General features: G+C 56.8%; 1 protein-coding gene across 5 annotated transcripts; it reads left to right on the top strand.

Annotated features, from left to right (window-relative positions):
- The first annotated feature begins 698 nt into the window (after positions 1 to 698).
- On the top strand, positions 699 to 22,239 carry CDHR1 (cadherin related family member 1). Of its 5 annotated transcripts, XM_036461160.2 has the most exons (17): positions 700 to 921; positions 1,172 to 1,267; positions 1,812 to 1,957; positions 2,624 to 2,674; positions 3,663 to 3,752; positions 5,428 to 5,514; positions 6,596 to 6,712; positions 7,475 to 7,618; positions 8,899 to 8,977; positions 10,869 to 10,969; positions 12,188 to 12,391; positions 12,807 to 12,959; positions 15,380 to 15,544; positions 15,993 to 16,060; positions 16,508 to 16,736; positions 17,988 to 18,245; positions 19,034 to 22,239. In XM_036461160.2, exons 1-17 carry the CDS (start codon positions 879 to 881, stop codon positions 19,565 to 19,567), a joined length of 2,565 nt encoding a protein of 854 aa, XP_036317053.1. In that variant the 5' UTR covers positions 700 to 878; the 3' UTR covers positions 19,568 to 22,239. The 5 variants fall into 5 exon arrangements, with proteins under 5 accessions (XP_045426671.1, XP_045426670.1, XP_045426672.1 ...); XM_045570715.1 differs by lacking the exon at positions 1,172 to 1,267 and having other exon boundaries at positions 699 to 921; XM_045570714.1 differs by lacking the exon at positions 2,624 to 2,674 and having other exon boundaries at positions 699 to 921.
- Positions 22,240 to 25,269: the final 3,030 nt, after the last annotated feature.

Raw genomic sequence — 25,269 nt, 5'->3', positions numbered from 1 at the left:
CAAAGAGCTGATGTTTCCTGAGCTCTCGAGGCTCTGTCCGTTCACCCCAGAGGTCCCTGGAGGAAGCATTAAAACACCCTCTGTCCCAGGCAAGCCGGGATGGCTAGTCCCTCTAGCAGATGTGAGCCTGTGCAATGTAAGAATACAATATAAATTGCGCCTATAAAGCCAGCGCTGTGGAAAGGGTGTGTGCGCAAGGGGCTCAGCTGAGAACAGCAGCTCCAGGCCCCTCTGCAGCGGGAAGAGCTGTGACTGTGAGTCCAGCGCCAGGGGGACTGAACCAGCTCTGCCCTCAGGCTGGGCGAGCTCGGCAAGGGTACCTCCCTGCGCTCTGCAGCCCTTCCCTCCGCAGGGACAGCACTCCCGAGCGATGACAGCTGCTGGGCCGGCTGGTGGCCTTCTCTGTCCCTCCCCAGGGCCAGGCTGTGGACTGAGCGGACGGAGGAGAGAGAAGCCACTGGTGAGGCGCCAGGACAGAGCGGCTCTTCCGGGTCACTGGCCGGCCCTTCCCCGGGCTCTGCTTCCCTCTGGGACACCCCTGTGGGTGAGGAACCCGTGGGCTCTGCTTCCCTCGGGCACAGGTGTGGGACCGGAGTTTGGTGACACTCTCCCCGCCCCCGCCCTCAGAGGAGGGGCGCTGCTCTCCTGCCGCGGGCGGGGAGGGCGGGACCACAGCCCAGACACGCCCCGGGCCCGCTCGTCCCCGGCGGCCCGCCCCGCCGGCTCCCGGCGCCCGCGGCCAGGGCGCTCCGGAGGGTCTCCGAGCGCAGGCTTCGTACCCCGCCCCCCAACGCCGCCGCGGCCCCGGCTGATCGGCCTCCCAGCCGCCCGCAGCGCCCGCCCTCCGGCCCCGGCCCCCGGCCCCCCGGCTCCGGGACATGCGGGCCGCCCTGGCCCTGGCGCTGCTGCGCCTCTGCCTGGGTGAGCGGGCCGAGTGCGGGCGGGCGGGGGATGCCCGGAGGCGGCGGCTGCTCTGCCCGGGACAGGGGCGGGGGCGGGGGGGCTCCGGGCCCTCTCTGGCTGGGTCCCAGGCCCATTGGGTTTCTGGCCGCGGCCTGCCAGCAGAGGGTGGGGCAGAGACACCCCCCCAGCGGGTCCAAGTGCCGGTGGGCCAGACCCGAGAGCGGGGCGAAGGTCCCCTGTCTGGAGCCACTGCTCTGCTGTCTTCCAGCCAAGGTCAACCTGGCCCCCCACTTCTTCGACAACGGGGCGGGCAGCTCGGACGGAAACATGGCCCTGTTCAGCCTCCCGGAGGACACCCCTGTTGGTGAGGAACCCGAGGAGGGGCCCTCATCCCCCAGACATGCCCACCCCCATGCCCAGGGACCATGCCCGGGAGGAGCTGGGGGCGGAGCCGGCACCCAGAGGCAGGCTCCGGAGGCACATGACGTCACTGCTGGCCCGGCTGCCCAGTGCCCATGGCATGACCCTGAGCACAGGTGCTGACTCCTAGAGTCGCAGATCTTTAGGCTTTAAAATGGCCCAAGAACAATCACCTGCCTGGGCTACTCAGAGAGGAGAGGAGAGACCTGAGTCCTCCCTCCCGGCTGGGCTGGGCAGCCTGAGCAGAAGAACCGCAGAGTGCAGGCCCGGGAGCTGACCTGGCCTGGGGCTCCGCTGCCCAAGCCACTCCTCCTGCCTGACCAGTGCACCCCGCCCCCCTCACCCTCCAACCCCCCTCCCAGTTCCACTCAGGCTGGGCCTTCGCTGGAATCGCACATTCACTGTACAAACAAGGATCCTTGTTCTGAGCCACTGCCACTGCTGAGAAAAGTTGGGTTCCAGATTCCAGACCTCCTGTCCCCTTACAGGCTCTCACGTGTACACGTTGAACGGGACAGACCCCGAGGGTGAACCTGTCTCCTACCACATCAGCTTTGACCCCAGCACTAGAAGCGTCTTTTCTGTTGACTCCAGTTTTGGAAACATCACCCTGATTGAAGAGTTGGACCGAGAGGTATTGGGAGGTGTGAGGGTGCAGCCTTTTGGCGTGGAGACCAGTATCTGTGGGTGAGAGGCCCCCCGAGATGGTCCTTGGAGAGGTCTTATAAGCCACAAAAACTCGGGCTGACCAGGGCTGGTTGCTGGTTTAGGGTGGGTCTGAGTTGGTACAACTCTAGCCTCTGCACCTCGAACCTGCAGTGAGGGGTCAGGGCCCCCCGCCAGCTGGTAGGTTGGCTGTCCACAGAACGGGTGCCTGCCAGTTCTGGTCTGGTGCAGCCACCACCAGTCCGGGGCGGGGAGAGAGAAAGCCTCAACACCTTCCCCACTAAAGTCCCGCTGAGTCTTGGGGCGTGTGCAACCCCACAGACCTGGCCCTCTGTGGTCTGGGGGCTCTGGAGGCTCCGGGGAGACCAGTGGTGTGGAAGGAAAAGGGAGGACATGTAAGACCTTCCTGGACCCGGCCCACAACACCCCGCTCTAGCCAGGGCCATTTTCTGCTGGCTCCTCGGCAGCCTCCTGGGTTAGGAGAACCTGCGTACAAAGCCCTGAAAGAAAGCATGGCCAGAGGCAGCTTTGGGGCACCAGCCCTGCTCCAGACTCCTTCAGGCTCAGGGGAGCAGGGAGGGTTCCCTCATCCTCCAGCCTCGATCTCCTGGACACTCAGTCCTGTGCTTTACAGATGGAGGATGAGATCGAAGCCATCATCAGCATTTCCGACGGCCTGAACCTGGTGAGCAGACACCGGGGCCAGCCCCGGCAGCCGGCAGCCCGCAGCCCAGGCCTGAGCTATTTCCCAGTCCCACCTCCTGGAGGATGGGACTCCCTGCAATCCAAGCTGAGGCCCAGCAAGACCTGCCCCGTGTGTCCCCAGGAGTGGCTGTAGGAGAGGCAGCAGGGAGGGAGGCCGGTGGGAAGGGATGGGGAGAGGAGAAAGCTGGGCACTTCAGTGTCTCCTGGAGTTTTCCCACAGCCACACTCTCAAACCCTACCATGCTTCTTTCCCACAACGGCAGTGGGTCCTGCCTGCAGGCTCCAAACCCCCTCAGCGCTGGGCCAGGGCCATCGAGGACCCAGGCCTGGCCAAGAGCACTAGCAGCTGCCCCCACCCCCTCAGGAGAAAGCCCAAGCCTCAGCCTGGCATTCAGGGTCACCTTGGCCTCGCCCTCCCTTCCACGTTCTCCCCACCAACATCAGCCACAACCTGCTGTGCTCTCTGAGCTCACCAGGGCCCCCTCCTGCTTTGGCAGTGGTGTTCCTTCCCTCTCGTCCTCTCGCCTGACACACTGCTGCAGGCCTACCTCCCACTCCACTGCAAGGCGCCCTGCTGCCTGCCCCCGGGCTGACCGCAGCCTCCAGCACTGTGCACCCGGCCCTCGGGATGCACTGACCTGGGCAAGGTGGGCATGGTGCCCGGGGTCAGGCCTGCCATCACCAAGTGTATCCCACCTTTTACATGCTGACCTTTGCCCTGCCATCTCATTTTGCAAAATAACATGCCACCAGACTATCTTCTGCCTCTGGGATGGAGCACAGTGCTTGGCACCAAGTGGTTGCTTAATAATAATGTTGCATGAATGAATAAAAGAAGGGTGGGGAAGAGAGGGAGGGAGGAAGGGAGGGAGATGGGTAGAGACATATACCTGGGGCACTAGGAGCCACTGTCCTTTTATCACCGGAAGGCCTCACTCCCCAATTCCTGTCCCATTCGCCCTCCTCAGGTGGCAGAGAAAGTCGTGATCCTGGTGACTGATGTCAATGACCAGGCACCCAGGTTCCTCCAGGAGCCGTACACGGTTCAGATTCCTGAGGTGAACTTGGCCCAAGGAAGGACCCATGCATTCCTGCCCAGACCCTGCCTGCCCTCTGGGGCTGCCATGGCACCGAGTCAGGGCCTCCCATCACTGGCTGCCTCAGCGGCCTCCCTCTCACCCCCACCCACTGCCATTCCTCACACGTGCACTCCCCACAGAGGAATGTTCGCTCACCATTCTCCTGGTTTATTGTGGAAATGTGAAATATGTAGAAGAGTAGAGAGAAGAAAGCTTCCATCAACTAGCCAGAAAGTAGATGCAATGCACTCGTTTTGGTGGGTTAAAAAAAGAAATGAACTGTCAGTTTCATCGAATCTGAGTCAGTGCTGACTTGTGGTATGTTCCCGATGACTTCTCAGCCTCTCCCACTGGCCAGGAGGCAAGGCCTTTGCTTAGACTTCGTTCTTACACTTTTTACAAAATTCAGAATCAGTTTTTGATTAATCTACACCATTTAGATATTTTTGTTTTTAGGAAGTTTTATTACATAATAAAAAATGCTATTTTCACTCTAAAAATAAAAACAACCCCTAACCCCTCCAGGTTGAGGTTGCATTGTTAAATTCCGATGTATTTCCTTTCAACTGTTTTTGTGATTATTGGATTTATTTTCTGTGTGTTTTATTATAGGTAATTGGAACTACACTAAGCATGCTTTTTGAATACTTCCCCCGCCCCCATTTAATTTGTAAGCATTCCCCATTACTTTTAAAGTTTGCATAATTATAATTTTAATAGCGCCTGTTAAGTGAACATTGCACCATTTTTGGAACTGTTCCTTTATGTTTAGACTAGAGGTCCGGTGCATGAAATTCGTGGGCTGAGAGGCAGGGGCTGTGCCCTTTGCAGTCTGGGAGCTCTGGGGGGATGTCCAACTGTCCTGGAGGCGGGAGAGGCTCCTACCACCACCACTGTGCTTACCAGCCCAGTTTCTGGCACAATAACCACCAGGGGGCAGCTCCTGTATTGAATGTCTGCCCCCTGGTGGTCAGTGTGCTTCATAGCAACCAGTTGTTCTGCTGTTCAGTCTATTTGCATGTTAGCGGTTTATTATATAGGATATTTAAGATACTTTAAATTTTTGCTGTAAGAAACATCAAATTCTGAACATAACAGTTCTTTCTCTCTAATTAGAATTATTTCCTAAAGATACAGCCAAGATTTGGAATTGCGAGGTTGCAGTGTGAATGCCTGAGTATTGCTGTTTCTCCAGGGTGTGGGTGCTGGGCTCCTGATGTGGGAGGTGTGGGCGAGGTCTTCCTGGCCCTGCGACACTTGGACAGTCATATATTTAAGTGTTTGCTTCAGTGGGAGAAAGGCATTTTATTTTGGTTTGCAATTGTGTGGATTTTATTCCCAGTCATACTGATTATGTCCATGTTTATTAACCCTTTTCTCAGGTCATATTTAAACAGCTTGTCTCCTTGGAGTCTTAGTTTCCTCGTTCTTGGAGGCTGTACAGGGGGTTTAGGGGGGGGGGTCTGCTTGCTCCTCCCTTTCTCTTCCTTCTCTCCACCCGCCCCCCGCCTGACATACCTCTGCCCCTGCCCAGGGCTTCTGGGCTTATCACCCCCTTCCCACCTCTTCTTAGCCCTTCACTCTCTTGACCCTCCGCACCCAGCTCCCCGGCATCCTGCCCCTCTCCCTGGCCTGACCCCTGTGCAACCCTCAGGACACACCTGCTGGGAGCAGTCTCTTTGAGGTCCATGCTGTGGACAAGGACACGGGCTCTGGAGGAAGTGTCACCTACTTCCTGCAGGTGAGCAGGGCGCATCATGTCTGTACAGAGGTCTGGGCTGGCCCCTCTGTCACCAGGCCTTAGGTCAGTGCCTCTACTAGTCCCCACATTGTCAGGAGTGACACATCAGATCCCATGGTTTCAGTGAACGCTGGGGGAAGACAGGCAGGTGAGCACACGAGCGGCAGGGAGGAGGCTGTCTGCTCTTGGCTGCCCCCTTCCCACCATCCTCTGAGCTGGTTGCCTCCCCTTCCCTGATCTCCAGGACTCGCCTTTCTCCCCAAAACCCTTCCCCAGAAGAAGCCTGGATACCTAATTGGTCCCCAACCCCCATTCCTCGGGAGAAAGCTCCTGTGCCTGGAGCTGCCAGTAGGAAAGGGCATCTATCAGCTGTGAACCCCAACCTGTCCATCTGTCCATCAGTCCGTGTGTCCGTCCAGCCACCCAGCCAGCCAGCCATCTTCTCTCCACATTGACTCACTTTCTCTCACAATCTCCCAGGCAACACAGCTTGGTGGTTAAACACAGGTTGGAGGGGAAATCTCTTGGGATCCGCCGGTGCTGGAGAAATGTACCCACCTTCCCATTCAGGGGCCATCCAAAGCCACCTAACGCTCCCAGCTCATCCCTCCCATGTGAGGTGGGGAAGGTGGAAGCATCCTCTTTGGCTGTGAGGTTTAAATCCTCATAAAGTCCAACAACAGCTTCCGACATAGAGGCCCCTCCCAGACGATCTTCTTCTGTCCCCTCATCCTCACCCAGGCGCTGCCTGGGCCTGGTCTCACGCCCAGCTGGTAGGGTTTGAAGCCCCACACCTCTAGTGGGAGCTCTGTGCTGACACCCCACCTGCTTGGACCTGCAGGCCAGGTGCATCCGGAGTTGGACCCAGCTGTTCCCTGGATGAGCTACGGCCTCTGGAAGGAACCCTCTTGTTCTGACTGAGGGAGGGACAGGGAAACCCAGAGGCCAGAGAGGCTGAGCTTCAGGCTGAGGCTGGCGTCCCTGGGACCAAGGACAGTGCAGGTCCCCTTCCGGAAGCAGAGCTGGCATCCTGGGGCCTGCCAGTCCTTCCCCGAGATCTAGCTGCCCTTCACGCCTACAGAACCTGCTGGCCACCCAGTTCACCGTGGACCGACACAGCGGCGTGCTGCGCCTCCGGGCAGGGACCACCCTGGACTACGAGAAGGCCCGGGTCCACTTGGTCACTGTGGTTGCCCAGGTACCAGGGAGGGATGGGGCATGCAGTCCTCCCCAGCCTCTGCCAGGGAAGCCGCACTCGGTGGCAGCGGACCAGGCACTTTGGAGAGCAGTGCCTGGGTCGGGTGGGGCATATCTGATGAGTGGATTCCACACAGATATGGATGCATGCTCCCCTCTGGGGACAGCTAGGCCAGGTCCCTTCCATGGGCCTGGAGATCCCACATCCCAGCATGACCTCAGTCCTGGCCTCTGCTCACCCCCAGACTTACCCCCAGACTCATCCCCCAGACTCACCCCCAGACCCGCTCACTGGCCTTCCTCTGTGTGACCAGTTGCCTCTTGGGGCCTCGGTGTCCTGGCCAGCCTGTCCCTGAGGCTTTAGTCCTCACGTTCCTGTGTGTGGTGGCCCCTGCCCACCTGTGCCCAGAGACAGGAGCATGGCCCCTCGTCAGCCGGGCTCCGCACGGCAGGGCCCAGTCAGACTCTGGTGGGTCCAGGAGGGGGGTGAGATTTGGTTCCTGGATGGGGGGGGTGGGTGACTCCCTCCTTTGCTACTTGTCCAACGTGACCTCCCTGGAGAAAGCCCTCCTTTGAGAGCCAGACACGGCCAGGTCTTGGCATTGTCTCATCCCCCAGCGCGCCTCTGAGAGAGGAACTATTGCAGGGGGGCGGGGGGCAGGAGCAAACAGCACTCAGAGGGCAGCTCCCCGCGCAGGGGCAGGAACCCACACCGTGGAGTCTGTGGGCCGCAGCCCAGCCTCTCTGCTCCCGGTCCTCCCAGGACGGCGGCGGGCAGCTGCGGGGTGCAGCTGCGGTGTTCTCAGCCACCACCACGGTCACGGTCAGCGTGGAGGACGTGCAGGATGTGGGCCCCGTGTTCGTGGGCACTCCCTTCCACGGCTGCGTGTACGAGGACATGGTTCCGGTGGGTGACTGTGTCTCCCCCCTCCTCTGGAAGCCTGAGGGGAGGAAGCAGGTGCGCCTGTGCGAGCACACTGGGTGCAGGACTTCCAGGCATCCCCCCTCATTCACACTCAACTCAGACCCGCCCAGAGGCCGGCCCTGCAAGAGGCCGCCAAGAGCCTGGGAGGGAGGTGACAGCCTTGATCTGGGGTCTTTCCTGCACCTGTGTGAGGTGAGGTGCCCCTGTGCCCCTCAGACAGTGGTTCTCCCATAGTTTGCTGCCAAAGCGTGTGAGCCTGGCTGACATCACACAGGCTCAGCTCCAGCGTCTCCCCTTGTGCAGGCTCTGACCTAAGTGTTTGGGCTCCTTTGCATCCCTTCTGCCTCGGGGGAGGCACCCAAACCCCAGCCTCACAAATCCCTCCCTGAGCTTTCACCATCCTCACCCCCAGCCCAGCACTGCCTTATCCTCTGCCTGGACATGCCCGAGGCCCGAGGCCCTTGCCCTCCCTGCTCAGCCGTGGCACCCCTCCATATCTGGGTTGAGGTGGGAGCTCCCCTCCCTGCTCCCATGCTATGCACCCCCTCATGGGCATGCCCTCCTCGTATGCACCACAGGGTCCCCCAAACCACAGCCCCAGACTTACAGGGCCCTGGCTGAGGCCTCCTGTGGAATTGAGCTTCATCCCCCATTTTCACTTCCTCAGTTTCGGATTATCCTTGACTTTGCAAAGCAATGGAAAACCCTTTCGGAGGACCATTGCCTGGCCAGGCCCAAGTGGGAAATGTCCCCCTCCGGCTGGGGAGAGTGCTGGCCTCCTCCCACCCCCCCTTGCTGGGAGTGGCAGGAGGGCGGCAGGGGGTCCTTTGTGCGGCTGAAGATCAGCCAGGAGAGGAGCCTGAGGAGAGCGCATAGAAGGGGTGTCAGGCCAAGGTCAACAGGGCTTGTCTAGCTGTGCACCCCAGGGACCAAGTAAAAGCTGGTCCTGGACTCCATGTGCTGGCCCCTCCCACCAGCCTCCCACCTCCCCTCTGACACCTCCAAAGGCAAAGCATGGGTGAGAAGAGGGGGTGAAGGGGAGGAGGGCTGAGTGGGCCATGTGGGGAAGGAGGCTAAGTAAGAGGTCTGCGGTGAGAGTCCTTGCAAGGCCAATGGTCCTGTGAGCTCCCCAGAGGGGAGGGGCAATGGAGGCCGGGGTGTCACTGGTGAGGCCAGCACTTCCCCTGGTGACAGGGCAACCTCTGTGGGTGGGGGTGGGGCTACCACCACCCTAGCCTGCAGCCGCTGCTCCTGCTCCCCAGGGCTCTGAGGTGCTGACAGTGGTCGCCATGGATGGAGACAGGGGCAAACCCAACCGCCTTCTCTACAGCCTCATGAACGGTGAGCCAGGGCACCTTTGGGGTGCCAGAGCACATTCCCAACTCCTGGCGTCCAGTCACTACGGCCCAGTGGGCAGAGGCTGGCATGGCCTTGCCGCCTGGCATTAGGGCCAGCCGCAGGGAGAGAGGCGTTGGGCGGGGATCTGAGAACAAAGGGGGGCAGATTCTTTCCTTTTGTTGCCAGAAAGGGCCTGGGCCTGTATGTCCGGCCTGGCCGGCGGCTGGCCGTGTGTGGCTCCTGACTTCCTGCAGGAAAGACTTCCCCACACGAGTGAGGTGCCTGTGAGGCAGCGTTTATGGAAGCCGGGTCGGAAACCAAGAAAGGGTTTCTCAGAGAAGCAGCAGCAGGAGAGCTGGCTGGGCTGCCCTCCCCTCTGGGAGTCAGAGAAAAAGGGGTCTTGGGGTCAGGTTGAGGGGACCAGCCTGCGAGGAGCTGCCACTGCCCATGCCCCCCAGGTTGCAAGTCTCTGGTGTCCCTTAGAGTGGGGGATGGAGGGGAAGCAATGGAGGGGCGGCTCCCCTGGGGTACAGTGGTGGGCCCTGTGTCTTGGGGGTTTGTTTCTCCCTCGCAGGCTGGAATCTGAGGGGAGGCCTTGGAGGTTCCAGCAGAATAGCCCCCAGCTTTCCAGGTGGCTCCTCCGGGCCTTGGTTGCCACGGAAGGCTCAGTGTCAGGGCCTAGGCTGTCAGTCATCACAGCTGGTCCTGATGCGGCCCACCTGGTTCTGTGCTTTTCTGGGCCGAGATGTCCTGTCCTTGGAAGGAGTCACCTGTGGGGGGAGTCACCTGTGGAGGCGTCACCTGTGGAGGAGTTATCAGTGGAGGAGTCACCTGTGGGAGGAGTTATTTGTGGAGGAGTCACCTGTGGGAGGAATCACCTGTGGGGGGAGTTATCTGTGGGAGGAGGTATCTGTGGGAGGAGTTATCTGTGGGAAGAGTTACCTGTGGGAGGAGTTACATGTGGGAGGAGTTATCTGTGGGAGGAGGTATCTGTGGGAGGAGTTATCTGTGAGAGGAGTTATCTGTGGGAAGAGTTACCTGTGGGAGGAGTTACATGTGGGAGGAGTTATCTGTGGGAGGAGGTATCTGTGGGAGGAGTTATCTGTGAGAGGAGTTATCTGTGGGAAGAGTTACCTGTGGGAGGAGTTACATGTGGGAGGAGTTATCTGTGGGAGGAGGTATCTGTGGGAGGAGTTATCTGTGAGAGGAGTTATCTGTGGGAGGAAGTATCTGTGGGAGGAGTTATCTGTGAGAGGAATTATCTGTGGGAGGAGTCATCTGTGGGAAGAGTTACCTATGGGAGGAGTTACCTGTGGGAGGAGTTATCTGTGGGAGGAGTTATCTGTGGGAGGAGTTATCTGTGGGAGGAGGTATCTGTGGGAGGAGTTATCTGTGGGAGGAGTCACCTGTGGAAGAGTCACCTGTGGAGGAGTTATCTGTGGGAGGAATCACCTGTGGGGGGAGTTATCTGTGGGAGGAGGTATCTGTGGGAGGAGTTTCCTGTGGGGGGAGTCACCTGTGGGAGGAGTTACTTCCTCTCCTTCCTCCTCCTCCCTCTCCCCTCTCCTCCTCTCGCCTCTTTTCTTTCATTCTGTCTTTTTTCTCCCCTCTCCTTCTTTCCTCTCTCCTTTGTATCGCCCCGTCTTTCGATTTACATTGAGCGCGTGCGCGCTCACACACACACACACACACACACACACACGCACATACCCTGTCCCAGGCAGAGTGCATGGACCTGGGCGCCCAATAGAAGGGGGTCCAGTCCCCACGAGGCATTGATGTGACAGCCCCTCCCCGTGGAGGAGACAGATTGGCCCACGGAGCATATGGGACCCCACCTGGCGAGGCTCCTGCCCCCGCGCGGCCAGCACTGTAGGGGCGTCTCCTCCAACAGGGAGTGACGACGCCTTCGACATTAACACGACGTCTGGAGCCATCGTGGTCACCCAGAGCCCGGCCCAGCTCCGGAGAGAGGTGTATGAGCTGCAAGTGCAGGTACTGGCCTTCCCCGCCCTCTTGCCGTGAAGGTACCCAAGGCAAGGAGACCCGCCCACGCGGGGGCCTGCCTGAGCGGGAGGGATGCGGGGAGAGACAGGGAGACAGAAGTGGGCAAAGTGCAAATGGGAAGAGGCGCCACAGAGTACGCCACAGAGCACAACCAGGCGGCCTAGGGGAGGGCGGGGAGAGGATGGTGACACGGTGTGCCAGCCAGCGGGGAGGCCGGACCAGGACAGGAGTTTGCTGCGCAGGAAAAGTCAGGTTGAAAATTCCAACCTGAACACAGCGCGGGGCGCAGGGAGAGTGCACATGCAGTGCTGTGAAGGGAGGGCAGAGATCGCACAGGATGCTGGGGAGGAGCCATAGTATCTACTGCTGCTTCCCCCTCTCCCAGCCTCCCCCGGCCCAGGGCCCAGGCAGAGCTTGGCAGAGCTGGACTTCGATCCCTCTGGCTGCAAAGGGGGGTGGTGCAGTGAGGTGAAGAGAACACTGACTGCAGAGTCCCATACACCTGCCACTCAGTCACTGAGTCCAGGTACTGCCCTCCTCCCCCACCTCGCCTGGTCAGTGGCTCAGTCACTGCACCGGATGGCTCTCCTGTGGCCATTATAATAGAGCAAGCATGTCAAACTCAAAGGCTCACACGTGCCAGATAAACAAGGTGTAAGCTTATGTGGCCGCAAAAAATAAAAAGCTTCCGTTTTCACAGAAGCATGGGTTTATTTAAACAGACATATGTATTACAGGATATTGTAAAAAATGAGTTATGAAATGCTTGTTAAGACGTTTCTTACATTCTGTTATGTTGGCTGGGCCGCATGCGGTCCGCAGGCAGTGTTTGGCATGCTTGGTGTGGACGATCACAAACCTAGAGGTTTTGAAACATTCCTCATTGCAGCTTCTCTGGGTCAGGAGTCCAGGCTCAGCCCAGTGGGTCCCTGGGCACTCCCCTGGCGGAGAGTCGGATTTCCTTCCTCGTGGGCAGATGGGCTCAGAGACTCGGAGCGGGTGGGGGTGTCTGCTGGCAGACGCTGTTTGAGCAGCTTGTGATCGAGTCACTGAGTGGTATCTCATCACCTTGTCACCCTTATCGCTAACGAGCCTCTAAGCAGACCACATGCCAGGAGAGAGTGAGGGATGACCACTGGGAGGTGGGCCATGCAGCCGTCCCAGGGTCAGCCTGTCCCAGCACCAGGGCACCTGTCTCCATCCCAGGTGACTGAGGTCAGTGCTGCAGGGAGCCCCGCTGCCCAGGCCACGGTCCCCGTCACCATCAGGATCGTGGACATCAACAACCACCCACCTGTGTTCTACGGAGAAAGCGGGCCCCAGACCAGGTTCGAGCTGTCCCTGTTCGAGCACCCGCCCCCGGGGGAGATCCTGCGCGGCCTCAAGGTCACCGTCAAAGATGCAGACCAGGTGTGTGGCTCTGCCCTCCACCTGTCTTCCTGAGAATCGCATGGGGCCAGCGTCTCACACGGCTTGTCACAGGGCATGTGGCCACCTCGGGAACAGAGCAGAAGGGGAACCCAGAAAGCGTAGGAGAGGCTGGCAAAGCCTGATTGGCCAGACATTTATGATTAGTTACAAAGTCAAAGTCAAACACAAGCACCGCCTGCCTGTCTGGCCTGGTGGGTCTGTGAGCGTGGCCTGTGGCCCCTGCGCCAGCGTGGGGCGCGGCCTCGGGCCTTCAGTGCGGTCCTCACAGCCATTAACCCTCCAGATAGGTTGCTCGCCTTCAGGAAGAAGGAAAGCTTGCCTCCACACTGAGGGCTGCTGAGTGTGAGTTCTGTTCTCATTCACCTTCTTGTTTCCTCTCCAAACCTCCATCCAGGGCTCCAATGCCAAGTTCGCCCTGCAGCTGGTGGGGTTGGGGGGCGCCTTCCGCGTGGTCCCTCAGACAGCCTTGAAGGAAGCCCAAGTCACAGTCCTCACTGAGAACTCAGCCGCCATTGACTTTGAGAAGTTCAGAGTGTTAACCTTCCAGGTATGTGACGCTCTGCGCTGCAGGGCAGGGAGCAGGGCCTGGCAGCTCAGGCAGCCCTGGATGCATTCCTGAGGGCCCCTGAGCCCCTGTCCCTTCTCATCCTACTCTCTCTCAGACCCTTTGCCTTGCTGCTGACTTGGGGAGGGAAATGAAGGTGACATGAGAGCCTCCTCCTGTGGCCACACAGCTTCTCTGAGCCTCAGCTTCTAACCCACAACTACGGACTGCACGGAGTGCCAAGGGGAGACTACAGTAGGATGTGCATGTTACTAGGTGGAGAGCCCTGCTCGTGTGGCTCAATGGATAGAGTGTCGGTCTGGAGACTGTTTGATTCTGGTCAGGGCACATGGGGTGTGCAGGAGGCAGCCGATCAATGATTCTCATCATTTCTATCTCTCTCTCCTCCCTCTCCCTTCCTCTCTGAAATCAATAAAAATATATTAAAAAAAAAAACAGGTGAAGAAAGAAACACTACTTGACACAATACATTTTCTTCTTATATACATTTGACATCTGTCACCTACTCTGATAAAAACTTTAGCAAAACATAAAAAATACTCCTTAGTATTTGCAATTATTTAAAACTATAACATATAAACAACATCTATTACACATAAACACATAAGTAATATATATTAATAAAAATGAAAAATACTTTGTTGATATTATTTAAATTATTGTAATTACTTATAATTAATTATACATACACACACAGCGCCAGCATCATTCTTTTTTAAAATATATTTTTATTGATTTTAGAGAGTAAGGAACAAGAGAGAGATAGAAACATTAATGATGAGAGAGATTTATTGACTGGCTGCCTCCTGCAAGCCCACACTGGGGATCGAGCCTACAACCTGGGCCTGTGCCCTGACTGGAAATTGAACCATGACCTCTTGGTTTATAGGCCAACATTCAACCACTGAGCCATGCTACCTGGGCAAACCAACATCATTCTTAAAAGTGAAATTCAAAAGCATTCTATGAAGCCAGAAACAAAACATAGATGTCTGCTATAACCACTATTATTGATACTATTCCTGAAATAGTATTATTCCTGGGTAAAGAAGGGAAATAAGAGGTATAAACATTAGAAAGGAAACGCCAATTTTATCATTTCTTAGGTGATGTGATTGTTTGCTTAGAAAAACCTAAGAGGAATAGAAAAATAGTCAGAAACACACCAAAGTTGTTAACCTGATTGGCTACAAAGTTAATGCACAAAATTCAATAATTTTCCTACATACAACAAATAGCAATGGAAATAATAGGATAACGGTTTTTCTTTTACAAAAACAATTAGCAAAAACATTTCCTAGGAATTCCTATAACAAGAAATAGGGTACATCTAAATGACAAAAAAAAAAAGCGCAAAAATTTAACAAACAGATAAAAAGAAGAAAACCCTGTTAAAAATGCCAATTCTCCTTAATAAAGAATCCAATGCCACCTCAATTAAGTCTTATCTAGAATTTCCTTCAGAGAGGTGGTGAGGGGACTTGACACCATCTGGAGAAATAAATATATAAACACTAGGGGTCCAGTGCATAAATTCATGCACTTTGAAAGGGACTGTGGGCCTCGAGGCTGCAATGGGCACAGGGGCAGGTCTCAGCCCCTCCTGCACACCCTACCCAGGCCTGATTGCCCCTCAGGAGCAGGGGGAGGTGGAGAAGCTCTCAGGGATGATCAGGGCCGGCAGACACCACTCGCACCCACTGATGGTGCTGAGTGATTGGTACCGGTGCTGGGTGCAGGCAGCGGGTGCGAGTGTGAGCAGGGCTGGCACAGGCAGCAGGTGAAGCACTGTGTGGGACCGTGGCACATGGGAGCAAAGAATTTTCAGTAACCACCAGAGGCTCGCCCCAATGACTGACAGAATCTTAACTTGGTCTGGCGCCTCTGCTCACCTGCTCCACCATCATCCCACTGCACACAACGCCTGCTGTGTTTCGTGCTCTGCTCCCTGCTGCTGACACCACCATGTTCCACACTTGGCCCCTGGTGGTCAGCGCATGTCATAGTAACTGGTTGTTCAGGTGTTCCACAGTTCCGCCTATTTTCATATTAGGGTTTTATATAGAGATAGTTGGGAAAACTCAGAAAAAAAGAATGAGGCAGGAATTTGCTCTAACAAATACCAAATTATATAATAGCATAAAGCACAATAAATTTTAAATTTGGAACTAAAAAGGAATATGCAGATTAGTGGAACAAAAGAAACTGGCGGAAATACTAGTTGGAACTATAAGAAAGCTGCCTGTGTAAGTTGGTGGGGGAGTGATGGAAACCTTCCAGGTGCCTCCTGCGGTGGCGGCAGGAACAGTGGCTGAGAGTCAGGACTGAGAAGAGGCAGGTGGACCTAGGCCAGGATGAGAAGAGGATCAGCACCTGACCTGCCTCTTTTCCTCCCTCCCCAGCTCCTGGCCACTGAGGTGGACACGGCCGAGAAGTTCAGTGCCACCGCGCATGTGGTGGTGCAGCTGCTGGACACCAACGACAATGCCCCACAGTTCACCTCTCCCCACTACGTTGCCAGGGTTCCTGAGGACGCCCCCGGGGGCTCCACCGTGGTGGCTGTCAGGGTGGGTTGGGGACTGGTTCCAGGACGGGATCGGGGTGGCGATCTCTGAAGGAGTCCTTACGAAGTCAGACAGGTCTAGGCTGCAGCCTGAGTTGTGATCTCAAGAGCCTGCCCTTGATAGGCTTCCGGCCCTCAGGGAGCCCCTGGGGTTCCTTCTTTATGATGGGATGTAGTCCCAGGATTACGAGGGGGGCATGAGTGTGAGCCCCAAACTCAGGCATGGCCCCGCCTCCTTCCCTCTCACTGACAAAGAGGAGGAGGGTACACACCTTGCAGATCTACACCCTTTGGGACCTCACACACTTGAGATCCCCTGGGCTGTGGGAAGCCTCCATCAGTTTCCACCTGAGCCAGGCAAACCCCACCCTCCTGCTTTGCCATTGAAAACAACTCAGAACTGCCAATGTGCCCACGATGAGGCAGGTACCACAGGGCGCTTTCTCTTCCAGGCTGTGGATGTGGACACAGACCCCTGGGGTGAAGTCACGTACTTTGTCTACGGGCCGGAGGCAGACCTGTACGTAGACCCGACCTCAGGCAGGGCCTTGGGCAAGGCCAGGGAGGCTGAGGGTGGGCGGGTTCTGTGCCACAGTCCAGAATGAGCTGGGGAGGACAGGACTTGGTCTGTTGGAGTGGAGATTAAGCAGAGACCCAAGGCGAGGTGCAGGGCTAAAGAGGGGAGGCTCCCAATGGCTGGGAGCTGAGGCCCTGACCTCAGGAGCCACCAAGCAGCTGCCGGGAGACCAACAGTGGCAGGAGGGGCATGTCCTTTAGTTGGATGTCAGTGGTGGCATATGGGTGGACCTGCCTCTCTTGGTGAGACTGCAGGAATAGGGGACCTTGGAGGAGCTGCACAGTTACAGGCACACATGTCCATGTGCATGTCCATGTGTTCATGTGTGTCCACATGTGTCCATGTGTGTCCACATGTGTGCACACCCTGCCTCTTCTCTATGCCTGCCAGCTTTCAGGTCCACTCCTCCACGGGGGTTATCTGCACGCAGCCCTGGGCCAGCCTGGATGCTGAGGCCACTGCCAGGTACAGCTTCCATGTAAGAGCAGAGGATGCGGGGGGCAGGCATGACCTGGCCAATGTGACCGTCTTGCTGCTGGATGTCAATGACCACCCCCCCCAGTTTGGACAGAGCATCCAGGAGAAGACGATGGTGCTGGGGATCCCTGTGAAAATTGAGGTGGGCTTCAGGTAGCTCAGTGGCCCTAAAGCCTTGTTTCACAGCTGCAAGAGACAGTGTGGCTAAGAATTTATTTCAAAACTAGAGGCCTGATACACAAAATTCATGCATGAGGTTGCAGAGGTCCCCCAGCCCAGCCTGCACCCTCTTCAATCTGGGACCCCTTGGGGGATGTCTGACTGCCTCTAAAAATCTGGGACTTCTGGCTTCTAACTGCTTGCCTACCTGCCTGCCTGATTGCCCTAACCACCTCCGCCTGCCTGATTGCCCTAACTGTTCCCCTGCTGGCCTGATTGCCCCTAATTGCCTCTGCCTTGCCCCACACCCAGGACCCAGGATTCCCTCCTCCAACCGGTCGCAGGCACCCAGGAGATGGGCTGTCTTTGCCTGGGCCGGCCACAGCCACAGGGGACTGTGGACAGGCAGCTTGTCCCTCTACGGGATCACAGCCTGGCTGGTCCCCTTTCCTCTCTCCTCAGTGTTGAGTGTCTGAGCAGTTACGGTGTGATGGCATGATGACCATTTGCATAGTAGCTCTTTATTACATAGGATACTATATACTGAATTCTCGCTCTGGGCTAGGGTTTTAAGGTAACTGCTAGGTCCCCACCCTCACCTCAGCCCAGAAATAACGCCTGAGAAGCAGATGTTATTGTGGCTCCACCAAACAAAGGATGGAGTCCAAACACAAACAGGCTCCTCCGATGGGCTGGGCTGGCTGGCGCCGGTCCCACAGCAGGTCTCAGAGCCACGCTTTGGCCACCGTGCAGGTTTCCCCTGAGGAGATGTGTGACCTCTGACCCCAAGCCTGACCTTCAGCTCTCACCTTCACCATCTGTCCTCAGACCCACCACCTGGTATCCCAGCTTTTGTTTTCCAACAGCACCTGCTTCCAATAGTTCTGAGCGTGGGCAGCAGGCACAGGTCGGGGGCCTGGCAGGGCGCTGGCTCACAGTGGGGCACACACGCAATTTCTCTCCCGGCTCCAAGCCACTCTGTGGGTCAGGACCTGTCCCATCGGCCCAGGCAGCTCAGACGGGACACAGCGTGTCCCATCAGCCCAGCTGCCGCGTGTGCCCGGGCAGCTCAGACGGGACACAGCGTGTCCTGGAAGCCCAGCTGCCGCGTGTGCCCGGGCAGCTCAGACAGGACACAGCGTGTCCTGGAAGCCCAGCTGCCGCGTGTGCCCGGGCAGCTCAGACGGGACACAGCGTGTCCTGGAAGCCCAGCTGCCCCTCTCGCTGTGCTCAGGCCACAGACCTGGATGCAGAGGCACCCAACAACCTGGTGGACTACTCCATCCTGCGCGCGGAGCCGGCCAGCGTGTTTGACATCGATGCACGCACGGGACAGATCAGGCTCAAGAGCTCCATCCGCTCCCTGGATGCCCTGTGCAACATCACACACAATGGCGACTGCACATGGGCCCTGGAGGTGCAGGCCAAGGACCGTGGCTCCCCATCCTTCAGCACCATGGCCGTCCTCAGGATTGACATCACAGATGCTGAGGTGGGTGTGAAGCTCGGATGGGGCAGGCTCCGAGGGCCTCTCAGAACTCACTGCAGCATGACCAGAGGGAGACACTATCTCCAGCTTCCTCTGAAAGACTCAATGTTGAGCAGGCTTCTGCACCATCACATACACCAGCTTTAGGATGAGGTTGAAGTCCTAGTTTCATTACTCACTAATGGACTTTTCCAGGCCTCCACTTCCTTTTCTATAAAATGGGAATAATGATACCTCCTTGTTATGGGTGTTGACAGCGGAAGTGAAATCATTATGTAGAGCTCTCAGGTAAATGTCAGGAAGAAAAAGTCATTATTTTAAGGCATTCCTATTACATTCAGGCAGGTGTGGCCCCCATAATCAAAGGTAAATTACATCCTACTCTCTGGAAAACAGAAACCAAATAATGAGAAGGTCTAGATCCGAGAGAGGATGTTTGCATCATGCTTCCTCTGGGTGCATTTCCGGGTGGGGCACAGGCACCGTGTGCTGTTCTCTGGGTGCATTTCCAGGTGAGGCACAGGCACCGTGTGCTGTTCTCTGGGTGCATTTCCGGGTGAGGCACAGGCATCGTGTGCTGTTCTCTGGGTGCATTTCCGGGTGAGGCACAGGCACCGTGTGCTGTTCTCTGGGTGCATTTTTCTGGAATGAAGCCCACAGTGCTCACCAGACTCTCAAGGGAGACCTGGTGTCAGCAAATTCAAAACCATTGGACTTCCGGGAGCTTGTGTCCTCGCTCTGTCCTTTAGGGACTAGCAGGGGCCACTGAGTGAGGTGGCTCTCTCTTCCAGACGCTGCCCTGGACCTCCATGGACACCTTTCTGACACAGACCAGAGACGAACCTGCGAAGGCTATGGGTGTGCTGGCCGGCGCCATGGCCATTACTGTGGCCATCACTGCCCTTGTGTCCACTGCCACCTTCTGGCACAAGAAGTCCAACAAGGTTCTGCCAGTGCGGCGCGTGCTTCGCAGGCGGCCCTGCCCTGCCCCCCGCGCTGCCCACAGCAATTGGCTCAAGTGCAATAGGACCGAGGCTGCAGCCAAGTTTGTTCTCAAAGAGGATCCCCCCAGTGAGAACTGCAACAGCAGCCTGGGCAGCCCCCCAGCCCCAAGAGCCCCAATGCCCCCTCCTCTACCCAGAGTGGCACCCGACGCGGGGGCACCCCTCTCAACTGTGCCCACAGTCTCTGGCTCACTCACCTCTCTGCAACCTCGAGGGTCACCCAAACACAGTGCCTCGGGGAGCCCCATCCAGTCAGCTCTGGTCTCCGAGCTCAGGCAGCAGTTTGAGAGGAAGAGTAGAGCTGACGAGGAGCGCTTTTAGAGAGCGGCCCGAGCCCCTCTCTTTCCCACCTCCTTCTCCCCTCTCTGCTCCTTAGGGTCACCCTGTTCTGTACGATAGTGTAACCCCCATATTCAGGGCTCTGGATAACACCGCGGGGCAAGGGGTTTCCCTGGTTCCGGGTGTGATGGGCCAGTACTTCCCATTGCTCTGGTGCTTGGCAGCTGCTCTCCATTCGGCAGAAGCCAGGAATCAACTAGGAGTCAGCTCTGTCTCCTGCTCACAGTCCCAGACCACACCCCTTGGTTCTCCTGTGGCCTCTGCACCTTCAGGCGAGGAGCGGGGGTGGCTCCTGGGACAAGGCCATCTGGAGCCCCACCCTGGCGCTCCAGCAGAGAGCAGGGGAGGAAAGCAGGCCCAGTGCTGGCTGGGGCTGGCGGTCAGCAGCCTCGCAGACTGAGGGAGAGCAAATGGGCGGGAAAGGCAGAGCTGCACTGGGAGCACGCAGGCAGCTGAATGTGAGGTTGTGCTGGGGCCGCTAGCAAGGTGTGGGGTGGGCAAAGTGTTTGAGCAGAGACCGTGGGCCCTCCTGTGCCCACGGGAACCAGGGACACGGGTGTAAAAAGGGCCTTGCAAGAGGGAGAGTGGATGCCTGGCCTGGGCTTCCCTGAGCCCAGAGTGTTCAAGCTGGAGCGGGGTTGGGTGGGCGTGGGGAGGGGGGGGTCCTAGTGGCCTCAGGAAAAGCTTCACGTCCCTTGCAGAAGGAGCTGTTCCCTCCCCCCACCGAAGCCGTGGAGGGAGCAGGCAGGTGTCAGGGCTGAGATCTGGGGAGACCTGCGCTCTTCTCCTCCACGGTGTAGCCGTCTGGAAGCTGCTGGAACTCCCAGCTCATCCTCCTTGTTTGTGAGATGAAGAAAGTGAGTCCTGTGGCCCGCACTCAGGCCCAGGGTAAGTGGGAAGTGACAGTGGGGACAGGGCTTTCACCAAGTGCAAGCAGCACCCATGGGTTCTCCGCAGGCCGTTCTCGGGGTGAGCTCTTCCAGGAAGTGTCAGGGACTCTTGGCTGCTCTGCCGAGCACCCCAGGAAGAGCTGTGCGGGGCGAGGGTGTTGCCACTGACCCAGCAGCCAGAGCAGGAGGCGGCATTGCCGGGTCCCAGTCCCCAGCCCCCTGGGTGCGGCGCAGCCAGCCCAGCCTCCATCTGCAAGGTGAGAGGAGAAGGCCCTGGGGCTTGTCCGCGGGTCCAGGCTCCACAGCCACTGGAGGCCACCCGGGGAGGAGCCCCAGCTCCCCCGCCCTCCCCCGGGAACATAGAGGCTGCAGCCCTTCAGGAAATGGGACAGCCTTTACATGTTGCCACCTCATTAAGAACCCTCTAGAATTTGCCCATGATCTTATTCAAGCAGGTGATGTGCACATGTGGGGTACTGGTTCTGAGGAGTTTGGGAAGCTCCTCAGGAGGGCCACATAGGCTGCTGGCCAGGCTCCTGCAGCCCCTGCCCCCGGAGTAGTGACAGGTGGGCTCTGGGGAGCCAGGGCCCCGACGGACAGATGGTCTGCAGAGTGTCAGGCAGCAATGGGCCAGGTCAGTCCCAGCGGCCCGCAGCCACTCCTCTGTGAAGGTAAATACCACCTCCAGCAGCCACACCTCCGGATCCTACTGAGGCTCCAGGTGGTCTGGATCCTGGTCCTGTCAGGCGTGATTTTGGGCCTCACTTCCTCTTAAGCACAAGGAACAAAGATGTGTTTCCAGGAGGATGACAGGAGCTGCCTAGGCAAGACCACCTTCAGCTCTATGCGTGCAGCATAGCGGAGACGGCTGCTGTTCTTGGTTGTAAAACAGGACTGAGCATGACAAGGGTCTCCACGCTGAGCACCAGGTCCTGGGGGTGAGGCCCTCAGGCATCCTCATCTCCAAGATGTTCCCCCACCGCTAGACCTGACCCCAGCACACAGGCAGCATCCCCGGGCAGACAGCGAGGCTTCTGGGGTCAGGGAGATAGGAGGGACGCCACATGGAGATGGGCATGCACCCATGGGAGACCCTTAGGGGTCACAGAAATCACTTGGAAGGAGGCGGTGCTTGGAAGGGCCCAGTTTCCAGAATGAGGCAGGGATGGCCTGCGACTGTTTGTGATCAATAAAGAAGTGGCTAATTTTGCAGCCACAGGCTGGTGATGCTGGGGTGTCACAAGGCCATGGAATCCTGCAAATGCATCTCCAGTTGAATAATTCCAGCAATCCACTCAGTGGTCATCTGTGCCAGGCCTCTCCAGGAAGGAGACGGCTCTTGTAACCAGAGGAAGACAAGACAGACAGGCGTCCTCCCATGGGTGCTGTGCGGAGCCGGGCCAGCAGAGCGCATTCTGGAGGCGAGAAGCCTGCACACCCTCTCTCCTGAGTCAAAGGCATTGGCCTCAAACTGCATCGTCAGAACTCTGAATACTAATTACCCATCAATTAACCAGGACATGTGAAGGATATTAGCAGAGGTAGCATGTCATCACATATATACTTATACATGTACACACGTGAGTGATCCTAATAAGCTCTGATGCTCCAAACAGCCAAGTGTGTATGCTGGGTCACATTCAACACACACACACACACACACACAGCCTGACACATCGTGAATGGTGATAACATTTATTGTGGTGATGCTTACTGAGGACTTATTATGTGACAGGCATTGTTCTGACAGCTTCAGTTCACATGTAAAAACTCATATAACCATCCAAACAAGCCCATGGGGTAGGTAGGAACTATTTTTACCCCCACTTTACAGATGAGGAAGTTAAGGCACAGAGCAAAGCGGTAACCTGACTGATGTTCCAAAGCAAGTATGAAGCAAAGCTAACACCCAAGTTCAAGAAACTGGGTTCCAGCGTCTGCTCTTGCTCCCATATCCATGTTGCCCATCAATCCGATGAATGCACGTCTTCATGCAAGGATTTTTTGCAGGGACATAGAAGGGTCTTAGAGAGCAAGATTCCCAAAAATCCTCCACAGGCCTTCTCCCTCCCTCAGTTTCCACACTCACAGAAGCAGCTGAGCTGCCCAGTGCGCAGACATGCTCCTGACCTCGGAGGCAATAGGACAGGTTCTGGCCTTGCTCTAACCATTTTCTTTAAAACTTATCCCAAGAAGTTTCACAGGAACAAATTCTATTATACCAGGTGCATGTATGGATATGTGATTTGTACAGGTATAAGTATATATGTACATAACATGTAAAAATATGTGTTCTTTGTTGTGAGGATTGTCTGTTATAAATAAAACTAAAGGCCCGGATGCACGAAATTCATACAAGAGGAGGCCTTCCTTCCCCTGGCTGCTGGCACTGGCTTCCCTCCAGCACCAGCTTCTCTTGCAGCCCCGGCTTCATCTGGAAGGTCATCTGTTCTAATTAGCATATTATGCTTTTATTATTGCAGATAAAATAAAATGCTCACGGGTGCTCCAGAGCTCTGTGTTTGCCTTTAAACGTACCAGTATTGTTGTTTTTTAACTTGAGGGTGATGATTAGATGAAAGGAGACTAGAAAATGTTAAAAAAATCATTGAACCTGCCCTGGCCAGTGTGCTCAGTGGTTAGAATGTCAGCCCATGCACTGAAGGGTTTTGGGTTCAATTCCTGGTCAAGGACATATACCTGGGTTGCAGGTTCAATCCCCAGCCCTGATTGGGGTGTGTGTGAGAGGCAACTAATCAATGGTCTCTCACACCGATGTTTCTCTCTCCCTCCTGCCTTCCACTCTCTCTAAAAATCAATGGAAAAAAACATCCTTGAGTGGAGATAAGCGTACACACAAACACACTCTCTCTCACACACACACACACACTCACACACACACATTGACGCTGACTAAAGGGGAGGATAAGATTCTCTCTACTATGGTGTGTGTCAGAGTCAGCAGGAGCCCTGCTCAGCACTGCTGTTCTAGTCCACGTGTTCTCAATTCTTCCCAATTACGCCTTGCAGGTCTTTCGAACCCTGCCCACTGTACTAACTCAGTCCAAGTTCCTCCTTGTCCTCTGCTCACTAGTTACAGGTGGTGGGTCTGAGCCCCTGCCTGAGGCTGGAGCTCCTGGGATGCTGGGTCTCAGACGGAGAGGCCATGAGAGGCTGTGGGTGTATAAGGATGAGTCCTTATTGAAGAAGCCAGTGGTCATATAGCCATCAGACAAGACAATTCTTCACAGCAATCCCATACAGGCAGCCGCACAACGGCTGGTGAGCACATCTTTCCCACGAAGCAGCTGTCTGAGCAGGCGCACACCGCCCCGCCTCCCCGCCTCCATCGCAGCGGCCCGCGCTCTCCCTTGGGCTGCAGCCTTACGCCTCTCGGGCTCAGCAGCTTCTCCGGCTTCCCTGCCCGCACGCACACTGCGGGGACATGCAACTGACCCGGAGCTCTCTGGGAGCTCCAGCCTCCTTCGGGCAGTGCCGCTCTCGGCTCCGGCCAAGCTGCGTTCTCGTGCCGATGGCCTCTGCATCTCTGAGCTCTCGCCTCGGCGCTGCTGGCTGCTCTCTCTCGCAGCTCCGGTCAGCAGCCTGTATTACTCCAGAAGCAGAGAAGGTTAGCTGCCAACAGCGACATCAACCCTTTGATTACAGAAGGGCACAGTGTACCGTATGTCCTTGCACCCACTTATGGTGTCTTGGCCTGGGCACCTGATGAGATTCATGCTCAGAGTGGCCTTGGCCATTCCAGTGATTGACATCAAGGCCTCTGTGCTCCCCCCGGCCCTGACTATCCAGGGACCTGGTGTGGTTCCCTCAGAATGACTGAACATTTCCATTAAAAAGGGTTTTTCTTCTAATGCTTGGGGAAAAAAATAACAGAACTTAGAGAAATGAGGGAATAATTACTTTAAATATGAAAGCAGTTTTCAATTTTAAAGAATTTGTTTCAACCAATATTGATTTTCCAAATAGTCCAGGTTGTGAGTGGGCCCAGCAGCTACAGCAAGACGGTGGGTCTCACCCAGAGGGCTCGCAGCTGATGGAAACATTGCCTGTCCTGCCCGACCCATGGCTTCTTTTCACAGGACATGTTAGGTCCCAGGAGGCTAATGGGGGCCCTGTTACTTGAGACAGGCCAGGAAGATGAGAGGGCATGGGTAAGGAGGGTGGGAGGGGGAAGCAGTGGGGGTGTCACAGAGGCGGCTCCTGCTACAGCTCCAGGCCATTTCCTGCCCTGGTGGCAGGAGACACTGTAGGGAGATGGGTGGGTAAAGCCTGGCCTTCCCCAGCTGGGCTCCCCCTCCTGCTCCTCCCCTTCCCCCTCCCCCTCCTCCCCTTCGCCCTGCCCCTCCTCCCTTTCCCCCTCCCCCTCTTCCCCTCCCCTTTCTCCTCCTCCCCTCCCTCCTCCCCCTCCTCCCTTCCCCCCTTCTCCCCTTTCTCCTCCTCTTCCTCCCCTCCCCCCTCCCCCTCCTCCCTTCCCCCCTTCTCCCCTCTCCCCTCCCCCTCCTCCCCTCCCCTCTCCCTCTCCTTCCCCCTCCCCTCCCCCTCCGCCCCTCCCCCCTCCCACCTCCCCCCTCCCCTCCCCTTTCACCCTTCTCCCCTTCCCCTTTCCTCTCCTCCCCTCCCCTCTCCCCCAGCAGGCTCTGACTGCTCAGACCACAGTGTTTGGAGACATCACCTTTCACCATCCCAGTGGGGTTTGCCATTAGGAGGGAGGACAGCTCTCTCTGAACAGGAGACACAAGAATGCAGCCTGTGCATTTAGAGGAAGCAATAGCT

Source organism: Pipistrellus kuhlii, unplaced genomic scaffold (genome assembly GCF_014108245.1).
Source record: "Pipistrellus kuhlii isolate mPipKuh1 unplaced genomic scaffold, mPipKuh1.p scaffold_m20_p_35, whole genome shotgun sequence".
NCBI classification, from domain to species: domain Eukaryota; kingdom Metazoa; phylum Chordata; class Mammalia; order Chiroptera; family Vespertilionidae; genus Pipistrellus; species Pipistrellus kuhlii.
Note: the sequence above shows the minus strand (reverse complement) of the source record. Positions and strands in the feature narration are given on the sequence as shown.